The 21,349-nt window shown below is 45.5% G+C and overlaps 1 protein-coding gene across 4 annotated transcripts in view; it reads left to right on the plus strand.

Moving 5' to 3' along the window:
- The window catches only part of BCR (BCR activator of RhoGEF and GTPase), a 142,313-nt gene that overhangs the window by 112,993 nt on the left and 7,971 nt on the right, over positions 1 to 21,349 (plus strand). For 2 of the 4 annotated variants that reach the window (XM_005288606.5, XM_065567916.1), the window contains exons 15-22: positions 696 to 793; positions 1,841 to 1,972; positions 12,427 to 12,486; positions 12,632 to 12,741; positions 16,052 to 16,191; positions 17,644 to 17,778; positions 18,739 to 18,844; positions 20,214 to 20,376. In XM_005288606.5, the coding sequence (XP_005288663.1) occupies positions 696 to 793; positions 1,841 to 1,972; positions 12,427 to 12,486; positions 12,632 to 12,741; positions 16,052 to 16,191; positions 17,644 to 17,778; positions 18,739 to 18,844; positions 20,214 to 20,376 (944 nt within the window). Of the gene's footprint in view, positions 1 to 695; positions 794 to 1,840; positions 1,973 to 9,448; positions 9,770 to 12,426; positions 12,487 to 12,631; positions 12,742 to 16,051; positions 16,192 to 17,643; positions 17,779 to 18,738; positions 18,845 to 20,213; positions 20,377 to 21,349 lie in introns of those variants that run through there. The other 2 variants (XM_008172025.3, XM_008172024.4) reach the window with 2 other exon arrangements.

The following is a 21,349-nucleotide window of genomic DNA, read 5'->3' on the forward strand; positions in this document are numbered from 1 at the left end:
TCCTGCAGTGAAATCTCAAGGCTCAATCTCTGACCTCACAGTAACAACATCTATGGTAATAAACACTGGATTAGGAGTTCACTGTCGGATCAAGCAGGTGACAAACCAGTGTGTGGGGTGGGGAGAGAGTCCTTGTTAAAATACATACACGCTTTCTGCAGCAGCTAAGGTAACTCAGGAAGATCCCAATTCAATTTCCATTGAAGTCAGTGGGGTCTTCCTTTGGGCTCTGCTGAGCGTTGGAATGGACACTAGCTTCCAGGGCGCCCACGCTTCTCTCTGTGTAACTGCACACAAAAACAAATCTAAGAAAAGAGGAGACAAAGGGCCTTTTCTGCTAAACGACAGAAATGCACCTTCTGGGCTGAATTGAGGATTGTGTGCCAGTAGCAGGGAGGACGCATTAAGGACACTTATGCTGCTGTGGTTACACCAGCGTAATTACACCCATGCTACGTAGGTGCAAACGCATAGTGTAGCCCCATTGCACAGTGTAAGACAGGCCAGGCACCAGCACAGGGTAAGCTGCATTACGCAGCCCATCTACACTGGGGGTTTACACTGGTGTAGCTACACTGGTTCCAGTGTCATCAGTATAGAGAGGTCTTTAGGTGAGAAGGCATCTAGGAAGCAATGCTTATAGAAAAAGATTATGGTAATCTTAACAAAGCCTCTGATTCTTGTCTCACCTCCAGACCTGTACTGCACGTTGGAGGTGGATTCCTTTGGATATTTTGTGAATAAAGCTAAGACCAGAGTTTACAGGGACACTACGGAACCCAATTGGAATGAGGTGGGTATGCTGGGCCTTGTTTATCCCCTTGGGGCAGAACATTTGCAAGTGAAGTGGCTGTTTGGTTTGCAGTCTGTACTGCATGAACTGGCCCAGAGGTAGGCAACGTATGGCACACGTGCCAAAGGCGGCACGCGAGCTGATTTTCAGTGGCACTCGCACTGCCCAGGTCCTGGCCACCGGTCCGGGGGACTCTGCATTTTAATCTAATTTTAAATGAAGCTTCTTAAACGTTTTAAAAACATTATTTACTTTTCATACAACAATAGTTTAGTTATATATTATAGCGTTATAGAAAGAGACCTTCTAAAAACATTAAAATGTATCACTGGCACGCGAAACCTTAAATCAGAGTGAATAAATGAAGACTCGGCACATCGCTTCTGAAAGGTTGCCGACCCCTGAACTGGCCCCGTCTCACATGTGCAGCACATCTGAAAGCATAGTCTGCAGTTCCTGTCGTTTCCTCTGGGCTCTTACCACTTGTAGGAGATTTTAATCTTGGAGACTCACTGATGAAATGTGTCAGCAGCAGATGCCCTTTGCGTGATCAGCCAGCTGATTGTACAGCCCGTGTGTGTGTGTGTGTGTGTGTGTGTGTGTGTGTGTGTATACTTAAAAAAAAATTATCTGTGGCAATACAGTGAATAAGGAAATATTTTTCGAAGGGAAGGGTACAGTTATAAACTTAGCTTTCAGCATCCTGCTTCTTTATAGCAAGCTTATTTTAAACCTAGCGTAATTGAACACAAGAAATACGGGACCATCTATTTCTTTCAGTGGTGCACCACTACAATATATTGAAACTTGACCAAGGGACCAAGCATCTTTCATACTCCCCTCCAAAGTGTCCCCCAAGTGGACTCAGTACTATTCTGCTTGACCTCTCTTTAAGACCCACTCCATTAGACGAGAGATCTTCGTCAGTCCCTTAAGTGGTCCCTTCAGATTGGTTTCATTGAGGCTGTACAGAGTCAAATATCCAGAAGACTCTATCTCCTTGTTAACTAATTGCTGCTCTTCCCCTTCTCCTTGCCCTTGCTGCAGGAGTTTGAGATCGAGCTGGAGGGATCGCAGACCCTACGGATTCTGTGCTATGAAAAATGCTATAATAAAACCAAGCTCACCAAAGAAGATGGAGAGATCACCGATCGAATCATGGGGAAAGGCCAGATCCAGGTAGGGCTCGCCCTGATCCATTCTTAAGCCCCGCGCTAGGATAAACAACGGAGCTTTTGAATCCTGGAGCTCCCTTGTCTCTGCTGGAGAACGCGCCGAATTCTGGAAGTCAGGCAGCCAGGTTGGGGATTCTTTGAGACACAGCTGGGAGGTTAAATCTGACACTGGCCCTTTTTATACCCCTCTGGCCCCAATGTTGGTGGTGTTCTGCAGGGGGTTTATTGTTGGAGAGAACTGGGTGATTCATCTTCTGTCATGTCTCAAATCCTCCCTGGAGAATTCATGGTCACAGCTCAAAGTCTCTGAGGCCTGTGTGCTCCATTTGCACAGGGAAAGAGAAAGTGAGGAGAGTGGCTTTGTATGTGAGACATGGGGTGGCCTCTATCAATCCCCTAATAAATCAGTCCAGAGAAAATGCTATCTGCCCTAAAGTACATGCCGTGAGTGTATTGATGTGATGGTAAAACCAAGCAGGACATACCTGTTGCTCTGACAACAGCCATGTTCAGAACTTTGTGTCCATAACAACAGGGTACATCTAAGATTTAAATGGGCTGTTTGACCTCTTCTTCATTGAGAAGCAGCGTGTAGCATTTTTGTGTGTTTTGTAAGTACCAGAGGGTTGGAGAGATGATGGGTTGGCAGCAAAAGGGGCTGATGCTCCCAGAGAATTGAGTGGCGGTGGCCTAAAGTTCTGGGCATTAAGTTTCTGGCAAAGATCCCAGCTGTTGCAGGATTGGGGCAGGTTGAACATGTATTATTCCCTCCTCCTCCGAATCTCTTCCCTGAAGCCCCAGTGACATGCTGGGACAGTTGTCCTGAGTACGCTGTTTGTTTGAGTTAGACCATAAGCTGTTCAAGGCATGTACGCTGTCTGTGCATGTGTTCTGTAAAGCATCCTGCATGCTTATGGCACTCCATGAAATAACTACCAGTACTTGTCACCCATTTCTGTCCGTTTCCTCGCCACTCCCTCGGCACCACTTTCTTGGACAGCTGAGTGGTAACCGCACAGGCCTTGACCTCCTATTTCAAAGGGAGCTGAGTCTGGGCATGGTGTTGCAGTCCTTCATTCATGGGCCCTGTCAAGACTGGCGTCCAAAGGAGCTGCATGAGACCTCCATGCAGCGCTCAGGGCTGCCATGCTGTCGTCAAGGAACGCTTTGTCACCAGACGGAACCTCTGGGAGATATTTGAAAGAAAATAAATACTCGGATAGTAAAATTGGTAAACGGGGATATTAACAGGCCACTTCACCTTGAATGTGTGCTAACTATGGTAAACTATCTGTTCAGTTGTGTATTTAGCTGTGACACTCTAAGGCCAGATCTACACTACAGCTCTGTATCTGTTATATCGGTATAACTGTGTCGCTTGGGGGCGTGAAAAATCCACACACCCCTCCCCCAAGCGATGTAGTTATACTGACCTAGCTCCCCCCCCGACCCCTACCCAGGTGTAGATAGCGTTATGTTGGCAGGAGGGCTTCTCCTGTTGACATAGCTACCACCTCTCGCAGAGCTGGATTAACTGTGCTGATGGGAGAAGCTCTCCCACTGGGGTAGGAGCGTCTTCACCTAAGCGCTACAGCTGCACCAGTGCAGCGTTTTAAATGTAGACCTGCCCTTAGTCCCTTTCCCAGACCTGAAGAAGAGCTCTGAGTAGCTCAAGAGCTTGTTTGTCTCACCAACAGAAGTTGATCCAATAAAAGATATCACCTCACGCACCTCGTCTCCCGCATAGCACCGTCACGCTAACAGGGACTGGTCACTTCCCTTGGGGCTGTGTTGACTGATGCTCAAAGTTTCAGCCCTGAAGCTCTTAGTTGTGCTTTCATCAGTGCCCCCACCCCTCCCCTCCTCCGTCATCAAAGCCTGGATTTTCCAAAGGTTTCAGATAGAGCTGGTTTAAAAAAAAAAATTCTTTAAAACTTTTTTGGACAAAAAATGGCTTTTCGGTGAAACTGACATTTTCACAAAAAACTTTCATTTTTTTGTTAAATGTTTCCATTTTTTCATAATTGAAAAAACAAAATTGTTTTTGGTTAAACTTCTCAGTTTTCAATCAGGAAAACAAAACAAACAAAAATAAAAATAATTAAAATTGGTTTTGGGAATTTTTGTTTTCTGACAAAAACCTGAACGTTTTCAAGGAAATATTTCAATAAAATAATTTTTGACTGGCTCTAAAGTCAGATTTCTACTGTAGCCCTAAATATAAACAGTCTCCCACTTTTGCATGTTTTATTGGATTCCCCCCTCTTCCCCCTCATTTTACAAAGAAACCCTCCCATCACATTTCTGAATAGGCTGAAATTAGGCCAGGTCAGGCTGTCCTTAATTCTCGGGAATTTCTGTCCATCACAGTATTTTATTTTTAGGACCACTGTGTAGTTTAAAAAAAAAAAGGGGCGGGGGGGGGGAAGGGGTCCTAAAAATAACCACTCTGCTGGGATCTATGGTTGATAAGAATTGTTATGGTCCGATTTATTTATTTTTTTTAACAGGCCACTGAATGCTCCTTTTTAAAATCAGGAAATACGTCTAATATAACAAAAAAAAGTCCTGGGGATAAACTAGTGTGAATTAAGATTAGTGATATCAGCATTTGCCTTTTGCTATTTTGAATATTTGTTTTCTTTCAAGACTTTTCCAGAGGCTTTTGGTTTGTGTCGTTTTTTTCACTGAATAGCCTCTGTAGCTTTGTGTTGTCATTATCCAGGTCAAAGTCTGTCCTCGGTTAAGATGAACCCCATTCTATGGAAGCCAGTGGGAGTGGGGGGAGCTTTTCGACAGGCTCGTTGAGCCGAGCTTAGCCTAGCCTCCCAGAACTGTCAGAGTCCCATCCACATCCCCCCACTGCAAAAATGAGGGGAAAATTTATTTTGGCTAAAAGCTCCGTGTATTCTAAACTATTTATTCTAAACCATTTCTTATTATTGTAAATCTGCCACTTCCCACTGCTGGTATTTGTGAATCACCAAACGCTGCGTTGCAGAGACAAAGACAATGAGTCTAGGAGACGAGGACTGTGTTTTCTGTGAAATTTTTATTAGTTCTGTCTGTTACATAATGGTAGAGGAGGAAGGAAGGCTGTAAATTGGTCCATGTGTGCAGAAAATTGTAGAGGCTTCCGGGAACAGGCAGCAGTTTAATGGCTCCCATTGCTCATATGTTCCTTTCCTATGAAATGTTTTACCTACCTCTTTTACATCCACATGTAAGAGCTTTATTATTGTTTGTAGACTCCAACTTTTCCCCAGATTTTATGAGCCTCAGAACTTTATTGTGAGTGTGCTGCTTGTGAACCTAGCAGTAAACCCCCCCCTCCTAGGGCCCCTTCTCTCTGTCCTAGGAAGGGCAGCAAGCTGAGCTGCTCCAACACCCTGTGTATTCACAGACATGCCTACTTACCATGTCAGATGCACTGATAAATGAAGTGGTGACGGAAGATGTGCTGCTGCAGCATTTCTCAAATGCGGCCCCTGTGGCTTCATGTGGCCACCAGTGGCTTATCTTGCGGCCACAGCCTCCTGGGCAGTGATGGGGAGGGGGAGGGGCAAAGCAGTGGTCCCTCCCACAGGGCCACCAGTAGGGGTTGGACCCTGCCCCCCTCTGGAGAGACAAATGCAGGCAGCTAGTGAGTTTCCCACCTTCTTGGGGACAGTAGGGCCAGGCTCCAGCCCTGGGGGGGCAGGCAGCAGGCTCTGGTCATGGGCCTTCAATCCCCAGCTGTGGGGCTCACACGCCCATTGCCCTGGCCTCCGCTGCCTCCGCCAGCCCATCATGTCCCCCCCCCCCCCCCATCCCCCACTTGCCCCCTACCAACCTCCCCATCCAAGGCTTAATTTGTCCCCGGGCTTGCCAGGACTGAGTAAGTCTGCTGCTGTGAAAAGTGATATTTGTAAGTTTGTTAATAGCACTTTTCACAGTAGCGGACTTACTAGCTAGCAGGTCTTTTTAAAAAAGCAAGCAAAAAACCCAAAAGTAACAACAACAAAGAAGACAAGAACCTGCAGAGCACCTTCCTTGTGTTTCTGTTCTGTTTAGGGCCAGTAAAGACTAGCGACAACTACATTATTTTTATTATTGAGTCTGCAAAATGTTTCAATACATTACAATGATTTGGCTGTGTATATGAGCATGTTTGTTTATTTTTCCTAAAGTTAATTAAGTATTTTAGGAAAAATTTGTCAGCGCAGCCACCAGCCAGAGTTGGTGGCCGCACTTTAAGGCCACCAAAAAATTTGTTGTGAGAACCCCTGTTCTAGGACACAGTGCAGGGATGGGGGATGGTGTCAGGCTATTGTTTTGTCTTACCATAGCAGGGAACTCCTGGTTTAGTTACACGGAGACTGTCAGCTCCACTCATCTCTAGCTAAGATTTTTTTCCTCTCCACTGGGCCCTTTTGCCCTCTGGATTTTGCCCTTCTCCATCTGGCAGACTCATTGCCCTGTGTCTCTAGCTCTGCAGGAATTAACATGGATGCCTTTTGTTTACTCTTCTGACTCTACATCCGGGTGAGTGAGGATGTCAGCGAAAATATGCCCAGCCCTGGGATAGGCTGCAAGAGTGTGCACTGTGCTCTAGCTCCTAAAGCCAGTACGGTTCTGAACAACAGTTATCTTCTCTGCATGAGCAGCTCAGACAAGCCCAACCCTCTTTCCCCCCAAAACAGTGCTGGAAGGTCAGGGGGTGGGGGTGGGGAGGAGGATGTGACCTTAGAGCACAAATATTCTGATGCCCTGATAGCGGTTTGCCAATATTCCTCTGTTGCCATGCAAGCCCATCGCCCGTATCTGTTTCGTTATCTGGGCTGGCTTGTTGAATTGCACAGGGCTCTATCTCCCTTCCTCTCTCTGTTATTTAGACCTACAGATAAATGTTTTTCATGCAAAACTGACAGTCACAGGCTGCAGCCCCCAAGATCCACCTCCAAAACCATTTACACTCAAGTTAATTTCAGAAGCTTGGCCATGCGGAACAGCATCTCAGCAATGAAAAGAGGGTGGAAATGAAGAAAGCTGTGGGTCATGCCTAAAGGGCAATGGGGGAGGGGTTAACATGTCAGTGGTGAGCTCTAGGAAGAATGGGTCCAGGCAGGACTGGGTGCTTCCCAAAGTAACGAGCCACAGACAATACAGTTTCCCATTGGTTATAATTAGAAACCGCTGGAGTGTGAAACTGCCATGGAAATTCAATAAAGAGAGGAAGTAATATGAATAAATAACATAAAATGCACTAACCTGAAAGGAGGCGTTTCTTGTTTTCTCCGCTTCCCTCTTCCATCGATTCCTCTTTCTCTCAGTCCTTCTTCCCTTTCTGTATCTTTCCTTTGCTCTTTCTCTGAAAAGCCAATGCACTGTGTGATGGGTTACTGAGCCAGACCCCAGAGCCTTTTCTCCTGAGTCCCTGGCTTACCTTCCCCACCACCCCATGTCCTGCTGTCTCTCTGCCACGTGCCTCTCCCCTACGTTCCTAATTTGGGTCTCTTCTCCTTTTGCCTGACCCATGAGGTACTAAGTGCCCTCAGCTCCCATTTCCACCACCTTCTCTTCCTCCTCGTCGTCATTTTTACTTAAATGGGTGCCAAGGCTCCTCAGCTGCTTCTGGGCCGGGGTCCTTCCTGCGGAAATCCCTGTTGTGCTGAGCTGGTTTGTGCTGTTGTGATCTGTGCAGGCTGTAGAGAGGAATTTGCTTGGCTCATTTGCGTTTCACTTTATAGCTCACCACAAGGAACACCAAGGAACAGGCAGCTGTGAAACTCAATTGGGCACACTGCAGCTGAATATTTGCTAGCAACAGCAGAGTTTAAAGGTGGTCCTGGCCTGGTTTCCCTGAGCAATGAGGAGAACTATGCTAGCCAGACTCTGCTATAGACTGTCTTTCCTACCTCATAGGAGGGAGTCTGTAGCAGGTCTGTCCTTGTCCTCTTTGGTTGTAGAAACATGCCAGACACAAGTTTTGACTGATTCAGGAGATGTGTGGAGAGATCCCTGGGTATTAAACCAAGTTTAATGAAACTTGCACACAGTCTGAAATCATGGGAGAGGCAGCCTTCTCAAAGAGCCTGCCCCAGCCTTTGGTAACACGCTTGGACTGACAACTTGTGTTGTGGCCTAGTTCGCTCGGAGCAGTTGCCCTGGGGGGGGGAATCATCTGCAGATTTTGGATTTTGTTCTCTTCCTGGATGTTCCATTTTCCAGGTCATTGATCAATAAATCAGACCTAAAGCCACTCAATGTGATCCTCTGCTTGTCACCACCCTGGTCCGGGCTGAAGTGTCTCACTCACTAGCACCCTTTGTCTTCATTCTCCAGACCAGCACCCTGTCTGCTCCAGCTGCCCTTTCCCCACGCTGGAGGGCAGCTGTCTGCACGCTCCAGTATTGCAAGCTTGTTCAAAGCTAGGTAGATTATGTTCTCTGCCTGCCCTTGGCCCTGTTATTTCCTCCTGTGTTGTTAGGCCTGATCTTCCTGTCTTGCTCAGCAGCACCAAGTGTTTTTTTCAGGTCTCATTCTTTTACTTGTTTATCCCAATAGCACTTTAAATAACAATGTGAAAAGCACTTTAACCTTGAATTTTTATGATTATATAATATACAGGGATGGCACTTACCACCTAACCTTGAATTTCTCATGCACCTTCCTCCCAGCTTCCTCTCCATTGAGTACACACTGTTCTGCTTGGAGATGTTCCAGCCTGGGGGGAGTCGGAGTTCTTTCAATCCAGAGTTCAAGGGTGGGGGGAGCATGTGTTCAAGTGTGGGATGGAGGAAGGGACAGGCAGCAGAAGCTATTAGATCAGCCTTCAGCAGGTACCAAGGCTCACTCACAAAGGGCAGTCGTCCATCTGGCTGTTGCTTCCAAAGAGTACTTGCCTGAGGTCGCTGACGGTCCTAACCAGCCATATGCCATGTGCCGTGGAGACAAGGAACAAGAATGCAGTTGGCTTGTGCTTTGAAACATCTGTTGACTTGCATTCATCTTGCCAGACTGCTGTGAGTTAGTAATTGTGAGCCTCAACTCAACTGATAATGGAGGAAACTCTAACTGGGCCCTGCTGGTACCACCCCCTCGTAAAGCTTCTCGTGTAAATGTTCGGAACGCCCAGGCCCACTCTGAGTGCTAGCACCCAACTCTCTCTCACTCCCTGCCCTCCCGAAATGTAGCCACTGCTTCTAGGTTATGAATACCCACCATTGTAAGGTGCAGGGCAAAAACCCAACCTGGTCAGAGAGCCGTGGCCTTATTAATCATGGGCGAGATCATCAGAAGGCCCATTTCAGCAGTTTCCTTAGTGAAAGGCCATTGCAGTTGGCTGGGCTCAGCTGTGCTGCATAGGAAACCTAACATTTCAGAACTGGTTTCCTCCTGAGCCTGGGAAGGGAATGTTTGTTGAAAGAAACCTCTCACGCTGCAAAATTATTCCAGCTTGGAAATTCTTGCGGTGTGGGTGGGAACGACGTAGATTGTGGCTGCCTGGCAGTGACTTGGCCGGCCTGACAGGAGGGGGCGGGCCTTCCGGAAAAAGACTCCTCAAAAACCTCTTGGCTAAGTGTAGAGCCTGGGGCTGCTGAAGTAACAGCGACTTGGCACAACTAGCCTTGTTAACTTCAGACACAGTGCAGCCACGATGTGGGAACTGCTGGTTACCGACTACACTATGCAAGGGATCTTCAGATATTTCTACCAGAGCTGCACCTATCGGAGCCAGGCAGATTCAAGGGGGAAACACACACACGCCGGCAACACCACGCTGTGGACTCATGTCCGTAACAAAGTACGCAGAGAAAAGGTGGGCTTGACTCTCTCACCTCCTCTTCTTATCTGGGGTCTCTGAAACATAGGAGAAGGAGAAGCTTTTCTCTCTGGGCTTTCACATGTGTAACTGACAGCAGCATCTTGCCCTGTGTGTTGATAGTTGGAAGTGGGGATTAGGGTTTAGGAAAAGGAGAGGCTGAACATACTCGGCAGAGTCAAGGATACTGTGGGTTGCATCACCCCTGCTTGTCTAGCATTCATCCTCCACTGTGCAGTGAGATGCCAGTGCTGTTATATTGGGGGGGAAGGGCAGGGCTGATGGGGTATCGGATTAGTGTTAGTTACTAAATTCCTTTTCATTTGTGCATGAAGGTGTATTTGAACCTGTGCGTCTCAAGGGGAAAGGTTAGTGCACTCGCCTGCCCCTTGCCTTGCATTTTTCAGGGAATAGACTGGTATTGCAAAGCCATGTCGGGAATCACAGATTCGTTTTGTCAGGTTCTAATTGCTGGTATAGCTCCATGTTCAAACTGTTGTTCCTTTTCTGTACGTTCAGTCTAAGCCAGTTGTGGCTCTTTGGAGGTGAGTGGTTCACTGATATCACCGACCTTGCTGGGGGATGTTCCTATAGAACCCGACAAGCTATTTCCCAGCCTCAGAACTTTCCTGTTGAAAGAAATCAAGCTAGGTTAGAAATGGAGACCCAGGATTTCATTTCCGAGCATGGTTTTGATCAGTGGATTCTCGTAACAACAGGGGTCTCTCTTTCAGTTCCAGGTGCATTTTCGCCCTTTGTGTTGGTGCTGAAGTGAAAAAGAATAGGGCAGGCCAGAGTAAGACACTATATCTACCTCCTCCTGTGATCTCTGGGCTGCTTTCCCACTCAGCTCTTCTCTTGCTTCATTCCCAAATCAGAGCAGGATTTAAAAAAAAAGTGGGAATTTCTTTCTGAGCATTGTGTGTGCTTCATTGCTTTGGATTGCATGTATAAGTCCTCCTGGATCACCCCATGTTCCTCCTCCATTCTCTCACTGTCAGACCCAGCATTGGGCCATCCTGTCTTTGGAGCCTAGGAGAACTGGATGTCGCTCCTTTTGGAAACTGTCCCAAAGCTCAAGTGCTAGGGAAGCTTGACAGAGATGCTGGCGAAGCACTCTCTCACGCCCTGCTCCTCACTTCATCCTGGGGCTGAGTATCATGATTCCACAGTACTCCAGCCCGGCCTGTCTCTGGGAAATTGTGATCCAAATTCCCCCCTCGGCCAGATTGTAGCATTTGAGGCAGTGTGGGAGCCATAGTGCCTGGGGGTAGCTCTTGGAAGGAATGTGCTTCAAGCAGCACGATCTTTGCCACATGTCCTCTGCATGTAGACGGCATCATCTGTTTGGACGGGGTGGCAGACTTCTCTCTCCACTCCCAGAAAGCTCTGTGGGCTGGTACAGAGGGGGAAACAGCAGAGTGCAAGAGCTGAAGACAATCTGACTGTAAGGTGGATGATCTTAGTAACCCCCAAAATCAGAGACTTATACATAAGAAGACCTTACAGCACGGGGGAAGGAGAGCGCTTGATACGGAGGACTTGTGTTCACTTTAATACACGTGTAAGGTGTTCCGCAACTGTGGTGATGGGTGTGTTGTGAGACCCTTGATGGATCAGATAGAAAGATTCTAAGTGATAGAGGCAAGACGATTATTATTGAAGATGTAATAAGTTACTAATCATCAGCAATTTCTGATTGTTGGAGCAGATGTTTATAAATGTCTATTCAGCATCCTTGGTAGCTGTTTCACTAGCAGCAGTTGAACAAAAGAGCTAGAAAAATTCGGATGTCCAGTTGGATGGAGGGGATGTAAAAGGCTGTAAATAGCTCAGTATTTAAACCTTATGTACCCAGGGCCTGTGAAACTGTACCCACAGAAAAGGTTTCCAAAGCTAAAATAAGACAGACACACACACATACACACACACACACACACACACTCTCTCTCTCTCTCTCTCTCTCTCTCTCAGGAACAGGAAGGAATTAGGAATCATATATATATATATATATATATATAAAATATTCCCTAATTCCTGTTCTTAATCTTGTTCATGACCTTTGGAAATAAATGTTAAAATACTCTTGGAAGTGTATTATTATGGACCAAGCTAGTGCCAGCGTTTGGACTTGGGACCTGAGTTTGGGTTTGGGACCTGCAGCTTGCTCACCTGTTTTTTCAGAGAGAAACAAGCCCCTGCTGTTTCAGATCTTAGCCCTTTCCTCTTAGAAAATCTACTCTCTCCCTTCCTGACTCCCAATTCTCTGGGGTGGGATGATCCTCTGCTGCCTATTAAATATGGCTGCTATGTTATGGCAGTGAAGGAAGCTTCCTTTGCTATCAAAGGGGAGATTATTGGCTTTAGAAGAGCATTTTAGCTCTCTGAGGTTTTTCTTGTTGTTAAGTGGATATTGCACATTGGACATTGGGGTTTCCATAGACGCATGTGTGATCCATACCCAGCCTTGCTTAGAGTGCAGAACTCTGTAGGAGTGACCCGACATCTCAAACTCAGGGCTTTTCGGAGTCCCCTGTGGAAATGGAAGTAAGTGGTGAAGGTGTTGCCCTGCAGACTTGTATAGATTTTTCAAACTGGCTGATTTAGTCTCTGAAACCAATTCTCAACTCACAAGCAACTTCCATGTTTTTCAGCTGGATCCTCAGGTGTTACAGGATAAAGACTGGCAACGCACAGTCATCTCAATGAATGGAGTAAGTAGAGTACAAACTGCTAGCACTGCTTCTTTGCCTGACCTTGTGTATCAGGTTTATTCTCTCTGTTCTTTGTCATAACATTTTGAAAAACAAAAGAAAACATTTATTGCTTGAAAAGTAACCACTAACGTCCTCCTTGCAGGTTGAAGTGAAGCTGTCAGTGAAATTTACCAGCCGGGAGTTTAGTCTGAAAAGAATGCCATCTCGTAAACAGACTGGGGTCTTTGGAGTCAAGATTGCCATTGTCACCAAGTAAGTTGTCAGGTCACACTTTTCTCCGTTGTTTTATTTTAAACACAGTAGGCCAATGGAGCTGCACCTACTTAAGCCCTCAGTGAATGGAGGTATGCAGATAGTTTCTTGCCCTTGTGTGGCTAACACATGGCAATTTCTGCAGTCAGGAGCTGTTTCACATTCTCCCAGCTTCATCCTGTGCATGCGAAAAACCCTCCAAAACACCGCAGCGCACACAATCTCTTTCTTGGAAACCCAGTGTGTTTACTTTCAACATCTCTCACTCTGCTGTGTTCCGGAAACACCCTGGCCCTTTTCCTCTGTAGTTGGCTGACTTGGTCACGAATTTCCAAAGCTACTGAACGACAGTATTTCCTTTCCATACTCGGAAATGTTCAAGCTCTTTGGAGCCATTTGTATTATTTTAACCCCTGATCTTTTGTCATGAATCGTTTGCCAGAAGAAACCTGTTTGTTCGTGTTAGGTAATTTAGGAGACCTGGTACTTCCTCCCCATGGAATTACTATTAACTGGATAGCAGTATGACTGCTAGTTCTCCAAGGGCTGCATAGGAATCCTCTAATCACCTGCTAGCGTTGCAAGCTCACCATACTTACTTCTCTTCTAGCTCACACATACAGAATGGGAAGAGACTGGCTAGGAAGGAGTACGGCAGAAAGGGATCTAGGGGCTATAGGGGACCACAAGCTAAATATGAGTCAACAGTGTGATGCTGTTGCAAAAAAAGCAAACATGATTCTGGGATGTATTAACAGGTGTGTTGTGAGCAAGACACGAGAAGTCATTCTTCTGCTTTACTCTGTGCTGGTTAGGCCTCAACTGGAGTATTGTGTCCAGTTCTGGGCACCGCATTTCAAGAAAGATGTGGAGAAATTGGAGAGGGTCCAGAGAAGAGCAACAAGAATGATTAAAGGTCTTGAGAACATGACCTATGAAGGAAGGCTGAAAGAATTGGGTTTGTTTAGTTTGGAAAAGAGAAGACTGAGAGGGGACATGATAGCAGTTTTCAGGTGTCTAAAAGGGTGTCATAAGGAGGAGGGAGAAAACTTGTTCACCTTAGCCTCTAAGGATAGAACAAGAAGCAATGGGCTTAAACTGCAGCAAGGGAGGTTTAGGTTGGACATTAGGAAAAAGTTCCTAACTGTCAGGATGGTTAAACACTGGAATAAATTGCCTAGGGAGGTTGTGGAATCTCCATCTCTGGAGATATTTAAGAGTAGGTTAGATAAATGTCTATCAGGGATGGTCTAGACAGTATTTGGTCCTGCCATGCGGGCAGGGGACTGGACTCAGTGACCTCTCGAGGTCCCTTTCAGTCCTAGAATCTATGAATCTATAAGGCTGCAGCTCCTCAATGGGAGAGGTTTCATGGGATTGAATGTGCAGAGATGAGCCAGTTCATAACCTCTCTACAAAAACAGAAATTAAATCCGCTATTCAGGAAAAACAAACAAACAAGCTCTCTATGGACAGTTTTCATATGACCATGAGAATCCAGCTATTGTGTGATGTATATGAGTCTTGCTATTGCTGAAAACAGATAATCTCTCAGGGGGAATTAGCTGCTAAATTTTCCTAAACTAGGAACACAGAGTGAATTCACCCCCTGTGAAAAGGACCAGCTTAGAGTCTACACAATATGGGTAAAGTAGGACTTGTACAGTGCATGGGCCTTTTGCTGGCCCAGAGCATAGATGTGAGTGTTACTATTTGAGAGTAGTCTCGCTATAGAGGATACCAGCTCTGACTATTCTCGACTTTAAACCCTTGAGACTGGAATAATTTGCTCATAATAACCAGTATCCTCTGCCATTTTTATACCAGGCCAGAGCTCTCAAAATGGAGGGTTTTTTACAGAACTTCCTAAATGGATATTCTTCCTCTCTAACAGTGTTGGGCTATAGAAAGATGCTGGTTCAATGTCAATATTTTCGTGAATCTATTTCAGGGGTAGGCAACCTATGGCACGTGTGCCGAAGGCGGCACGTGAGCTGATTTTCAGTGGCACTCACACTGCCCAGGTCCTGGCACCAGTCCAGGGAGCTCTGCATTTTAATTTAATTTTAAATGAAGCTTCTCAAACATTTTAAAAACCTTATTTACTTTAAATACAACAATAGTTTAGTTATAGATTATAGACTTATAGAAAGAGACCTTCTAAAAACGTTAAAATGTATTACTGGCATGCGAAACCTTAAATTAGGGTGAATAAATGAAGACTCGGCACATCGCTTCTGAAAGGTTGCCGACCCCTGATCTATTTGCTGATTTGGTCAAGTAAACCCTCTAACATGGAGCAAGGTTCTTCTCCGAGTGCTTCCTCTTGTCCATTCCGTATTAGGTGTGTGTGCTCTCCACATGCGCCAGTGCTGGATTTTTTTCCCTCAGCAGTATCCGTAGGGGACCAGCTCTGGTGCCCCCTGGAGTGGCACCCATATGGTGCAGTATAAGGGGCGCTGCCGGCTCCCCCATCCTTAGTTCCTTCTTGCCGTCAGTGACTGTGCTGGAACTTCTGCTGCTTCAGCTAGCGTTGTTTTGTTCTCAGTCCTTGCGACTTTGAAGAGCTATAATATAGTTGTATATAGTTAGTAGTTCCTTAGTTACCCTTTGTAGTAGTTCTCAACTCTTCGTTAGTCCCAACAATCTTGCTTGGACAGGTCGGCTTTGGGACGCAGCAACCAGCATGGGTTGGACAAGAGCCGCTGCTCAGCCCGATCCTAGTGGCCCGGTACTGACCGCTCTGCTGGTAGCTCCGGCTTGGAGCGAGGTTCCCTGACTGCGGGACAAGCCCCGGTACCGGCGGTGCCGACTCTATTATCAGTACCGAAACCTGCCCCATGGCCCCAAGCGCAGTGGCGACACCCCTTATACTTTGCCATGCGGGCACCACTCCAGGGGTCACCAGAGCCAGTCCCCTATAGATACTGCTGAGGGAAAAATTTCCAGCACCGGTGCATGTGGCGAGCAGACACACCTAATACGGAATGGACATGAGCAACACATCTCGAAGAGCACCAGTTACGGAAAAGGTAACTGTCTTTTTCATCCTTACCGCTGTGCTAGTCTGCACCTGCTAAACACTTAAGTGACTAGTGATTTTGGGTGTGTCCATTTTTGGGTGCCCAATTTGAGACACTTAAAGGGGCGGATTTTCACAGGGTGAGTGCTGACTCAGTCCTTTGTGAAAATCGTGGCGTAGAGCACCTTTAACTCAAGCAGTCTCATCTTATCCAGTGCCTAATGTAACTCGGGTAACCATATTTTCTCGGCTATGCTGTACTGAACTCTTCTTCCTGTTTTTCTCAAGGAGAGAGAGATCAAAGGTGCCTTACATTGTGCGCCAGTGCGTGGAGGAGATAGAGCGACGTGGGATGGAGGAGGTGGGCATCTACCGTGTCTCTGGGGTTGCAACTGATATCCAGGCTTTGAAAGCTGCTTTTGATGTCAGTAAGTATTTGTTCCCGAGGTTTTCCTTTGCATTATCTCCTGAGTTATGATCGCCTTTCAGGTTACTGTGCTATTTTAATCTCATGTAGCCCAGGAAGCATGAAGGGGTGGAGACCCTGGTGCAAGGAGTATCCTCTTACCCGGGCTGTGGGTTTTATTAGTGTCCTCCAGTTGTAGATGTTAACCTGAGGTATTCAGTGGAATGGACCCTTGTATTGAGAAATGTGCTGATTATTCTTCCTAGCAGCCCTGAAATGGCAGGTTTGTATGCCTTGCCTGGCCTTGCCATGCCATGGTAAACGGCAGACACTTTCCTCAGGGGAAATAGGAGCAACCAGCAGTCTTCTTTTCCACAATGTCAATGAGAATTCTGGATTAACAGGAAGTCCCCGCAGTTGTTTGAGACTCTTGTTTAAAAGAGCACTGGCAACATCAAAATCATTTATGAAATTTTTTTAAAAGGATTGGATAGAGAAGCAGAAAATTCTGGTTATTGGAATGTGACTGGGAGTCTGGTCTCCTGAGTTCTCTTCCCAATGCTTCCCATTAGTGCTTTGTGTGACCTCAGGCAAGCAAAGGTTTCTCTGTTTTTCAGTGTGCCCATCTGTAAAATGGGATGATAATGGTACTTGCCAAGCTCTGTAAAGCATTTTGAGACTCTTGGATGCAAAAGGGGCCCATGTTGTTGCTTCACTTTAAAGAATGTCCTTACCTGCGTTTTGGGTTTCCAACACCCTGGGGGAGGAAGGATTGATATACATTTTAAAAAATGCTATTTTTGTGTAAATGCAAACACATTTTATGTGAGGCTGTTTTTGGTGAGTGGAGGTGTTTAACAAAATTTACATTTCTGACCTAAATTGCTTGATTTTGTCTCTTGAAATCTGCTTAATTGGGAGAGGCTGAAGGGTGCTTCTGATTGTACTAGAGTTCCAGATGGGGAAGAGGCTGTTGTTAGTTATTATACAACATATTATTAGGAAACTGAAAAGCATGTAATTGACACTGGCTCAGCCTCATATGGGGCTTGATCTGGGTCTCATTGAAGACTTTGGAAAGACTCCCATTGACTTCACTGTGTGTTGGATCCAGCCCATGACACTGGTACAGCAGAAGTGATTCTAGGTAAAGCTAAGTTTGTTTTCTTGCGCCCTCCTCCCATCCCCAGCAGATGTAAAGCTAGATGTCCTCCTGGCTGTACGGGGGTCGAGCTGCAAAGTGGTCACATTATAGCTACTCTGATCCATTAAGCGGCACTGGGATAATGTAAATGGAGAACTCAGCAACCAACCTGAGCAAAGTGACTACAGGTGATGAGCGTGAGCTATTTGGGTAGGGTGAGAAGATAAATAAAGGATAAACAGGGGGAACCAAGAAAGAGAACAAGAATAAGGAATGACTGAAGGACCACCCAGCTTCAGTACCTGTATGTCTCCCTGCTTTCTCTTACAGACAACAAAGATGTGTCCGTGATGATGAGCGAGATGGATGTTAATGCCATTGCAGGGACATTAAAATTATACTTCAGAGAACTGCCTGAACCCCTCTTCACAGACGAACTGTACCCCAACTTTGCTGAGGGCATTGGTGTGTAATAGAAGAAATCATTGATACCTATCGTGCTAAGTGTTACAATGCTCTTCTCTAAGAGGCTGCTCCTGAGGCCTTAGGAAGGGGTTTACTCAATATGAAAAATCTTTATAATATTAGAAGGAAGCCCTGTGGCAGACTGTAGAAAAGGGAGGCCGGGGCTATTTCTCTGGCTCATGAGTTGCTCAGAAGAGAATTCGAATCCTGCCTTACTGTGCCAGTTTTAATGTGGGCAGTGGCTTCACTTACCTGCAAGAATGGAAAAGTTCAAGTTCTAGGATAAACATTACCTACCTATTAAGAGAAGAGAAATCCTATTTGTTTAGGCCCTGAAATGGTATCTGTCCTATTCACTCTCCAAAGGAGATAAATCTGCTTTGGGATGGGCTCTCCTGTGTTGACCCAGAAGGGAGGCCCTGTCTTAGGCCATGTCTACACTTACCAACGTCAACGTTGCTGCGATTGATGTAGCGGGGTCAATTTAGTGGGTCTAGTGAAGACCCGCTAAATCAACCGCAGAGCACTCTCCGGTCGACTCGGTACTCCACCGGAACAAGAAAAGTAAGGTAAGTTGACAGGAGAGCATCTCCCGTCGACACAGTGTGGTGTAGACAACGCAGTAAGTTGATCTAAGCTACGTCGACTCCAGCTACGTTATTCGCATAGCTGGAGTAGCGTAACTTAGGTCAACTTACCCTGGTAGTGTAGACAAGGCCTAAGTGTTCTGAGTCTGGAATGCACTTGTGGTCTCCTGCACAGAGGAAAGGATTCTCCATCACCTGTCTAACAGGGGAGAACTGAATTCAGAGGGGGCGTGAGGCTGTGCCTGGATTGAATTCTGAGCCTCTTGTCTCCATAATGCAATTGCAGCACATTAAGCGTCACCCATATTTTCTCATTTCTTACACTGTCAGTAAAGCTCTCATTCCCTTTATTTTTTTTTCTCTCCTCCCATAGCACTTTCAGACCCTGTTGCAAAGGAAAGCTGCATGCTGAACTTACTGCTCTCGCTTCCAGAACCCAACCTCGTGACATTCCTTTTCCTTCTGGACCATTTAAAAAGGTAACACACAGACCCTTTAGACAGGTGCATTTCGTGTGTAAATCAATTCCAAGTGCTGTGGAGAGAGGTGCCCCTTTCTTGGAGATGTGCTGTGTCACTCAAAGAGCACCTTCACTGATTTTCATTTTCATTTGCTCTGTATTGAGTAATGCAGGTAAAATAGGCCTGGTAAAGTGCTACGTCCTGTTTTCCACGCTCACTGTTACTGAAGCCATTACCGATTGTTCCCAAGAAAGGGATGAGAAAGATCTTTACAGTGAAACTGTGATCTGCAACACACACACACACACACACACCTCCCGAAGCACACCCATAATATTCTCCATAAAATCACACTTGCACGTGAACGAAGTAACCGAACACAGTAAATGGGATAAATCTTTAAAAGTCTTGACTACGTTCAAGGGCTCTTCCTAGAGCCTTGTCTTACCAGATATTTGCACTTTAACACCACCCGTCTTTTAGGAATTGTAACAATAATTTTTGTGTTGGCAAGAGATTGTTCTTTGCTGTGTGGGGCCTGCCATATGCAATTCGCTCTCCCTTCCTAGCTGTATCAGTCCTCCCAACTGTTTGACATCTATAAACCTTCCATTTTCAAAAGTGCTTATTACTGTCACCCCCATAGTTAGATGTCTCTTCCTCTTTATCCTTCTCCTTACTTAAAGGCCTTTTTTGGTCTTATTTCTTTGCCATTTTTTCAGGGGGACTTTATTATATGGAGCTTTTTGTGTGTTTGTAATTACTACAAGATTATGGTACAGTGCTCGGAGCACCTTAGTATTCATTAAATGAGCTTGTTTATTACCTGCACAGTGTTTTCATTTAAGAAATTTATTTTTTTTAATATTCATGTATTTGCTTTGTGTTCATGCTAAGGAACTGTAGAGAAGAAGGATGGTCTTATGGTAAAGGCTCTGGTCTAGGAGATCTGGGTTTAGTACCCACTTGGGGTGTAAATCTACCCCACACTAATGTGCCATGCACTAAGTATCCAGATGGACCCTGCTGCTGCACACTTTGAAATGGGGTTAGATTAAAGCACACTACAGAACTTGTAGAGCATGGCGGCAGCAGGATCCGCACTTAGACAAGTCCCCGTGACTGTACAGCATCTAATCAAATAATCTAATCCAAAGTACAAATAATAAAATTGTGAGAAAGTCTAATGGCCTGTGGTACACATGATCACAATGGTCCCTTCTGGCCTTAGAATCTATGAATGAGACATAAGTCGTATAGTTGCTTATTGAATGTCTGCATCTAAAACCTCTTAAAAGTAGGTAAAAATAAAGCTGCTTAATAGGAATGTTTCTTTGAGCCACAGAATGTAGAAACACCCTCTTTCTCCGTTGTTTTTTCCTCTTAGGGTTGCCGAGAGAGAGAGCATCAACAAGATGTCCCTGCACAACCTGGCAACTGTCTTTGGACCAACGTTGCTCAGACCCTCAGAGAAGGACAGTAAGATTCCTGCTAACCCAACCCAGCCTATAACAATGACTGATAGCTGGTCACTAGAAGTCATGTCCCAGGTAAAAAACTAAATATTTGAATTAATCTGATAGAGACAATATCTTAGCCTCTTTGTCCAGAACTGGGCTACCTGGAGTCATTCCAAGAGGCTTTGGCAGAACCATCCTTAATAGTTGTTTTCCAAGTTGGGTGATGTAATATCTTTCCAGCACAGTTTAACTAGAACAGCATGTTCAGTGTGAATGAGGATTATTTTTAAAAAATCATGGTAGCAAAATCAGTGCTATAAACTACCCTGCTAACAAGACATAGGGTTAAACTACAGAGCAACTTTCAACCATGTGAGGCTCAACACCATCTTTAAACCAAGTTTGGCAGTGTTTGCTCAGACTGTTCAGCATATATCTGTACCAACTCGGTTGCTAGCACTAACATTTTGGTGCACCCACATCAACTGTGCATCCCAGCTCTGTGTGTACTTAGGTGACAAGAATCCCCATAACACACATCTCACAGTGGCTTAGTAACTGGTTCTAGGGCTAATGGATTATTGCTACAACTGGATGACATTTTTCAGGTAAATAGTTTATCTGATGAAAAATGCTGTTTGAATTGACCTGAAACTGTTTGCTAATTTGAGACAGATATTTTCACCCATTCATAAAATGGCATGAGAAAGAAAACAAGGAGGAGGAAGTGCTGTGGCAACTCCTTCTAACCTTTAGCTCGGTGGTTAGGACACTCCCCTGGGATGTGGGAGACCCAGATTTGAATCCCGGCTCTGGAACAGACCCAAAATGGACTTTTTTGATTCACCAGAAATTCCAAAATATTTGATTTGGTTCAAACCAACTCAGATTTTATTTTCAATTTTTCAAAACTGCCACCAAACCAAAAAATCAGTTATTCAATCAGCTCTAATTGTTGGTGTTTTCCACGATGCTGCTTTTGCTTCCACTCTTACCATGTGTACCAACCTTCAGAGAGACTTTTTGCTGGTTCCAGAATTTTGTCCACAGATACCTGCCAAAA

Source organism: Chrysemys picta, chromosome 15 (genome assembly GCF_011386835.1).
Source record: "Chrysemys picta bellii isolate R12L10 chromosome 15, ASM1138683v2, whole genome shotgun sequence".
Taxonomy (NCBI): Eukaryota; Metazoa; Chordata; order Testudines; family Emydidae; genus Chrysemys; species Chrysemys picta.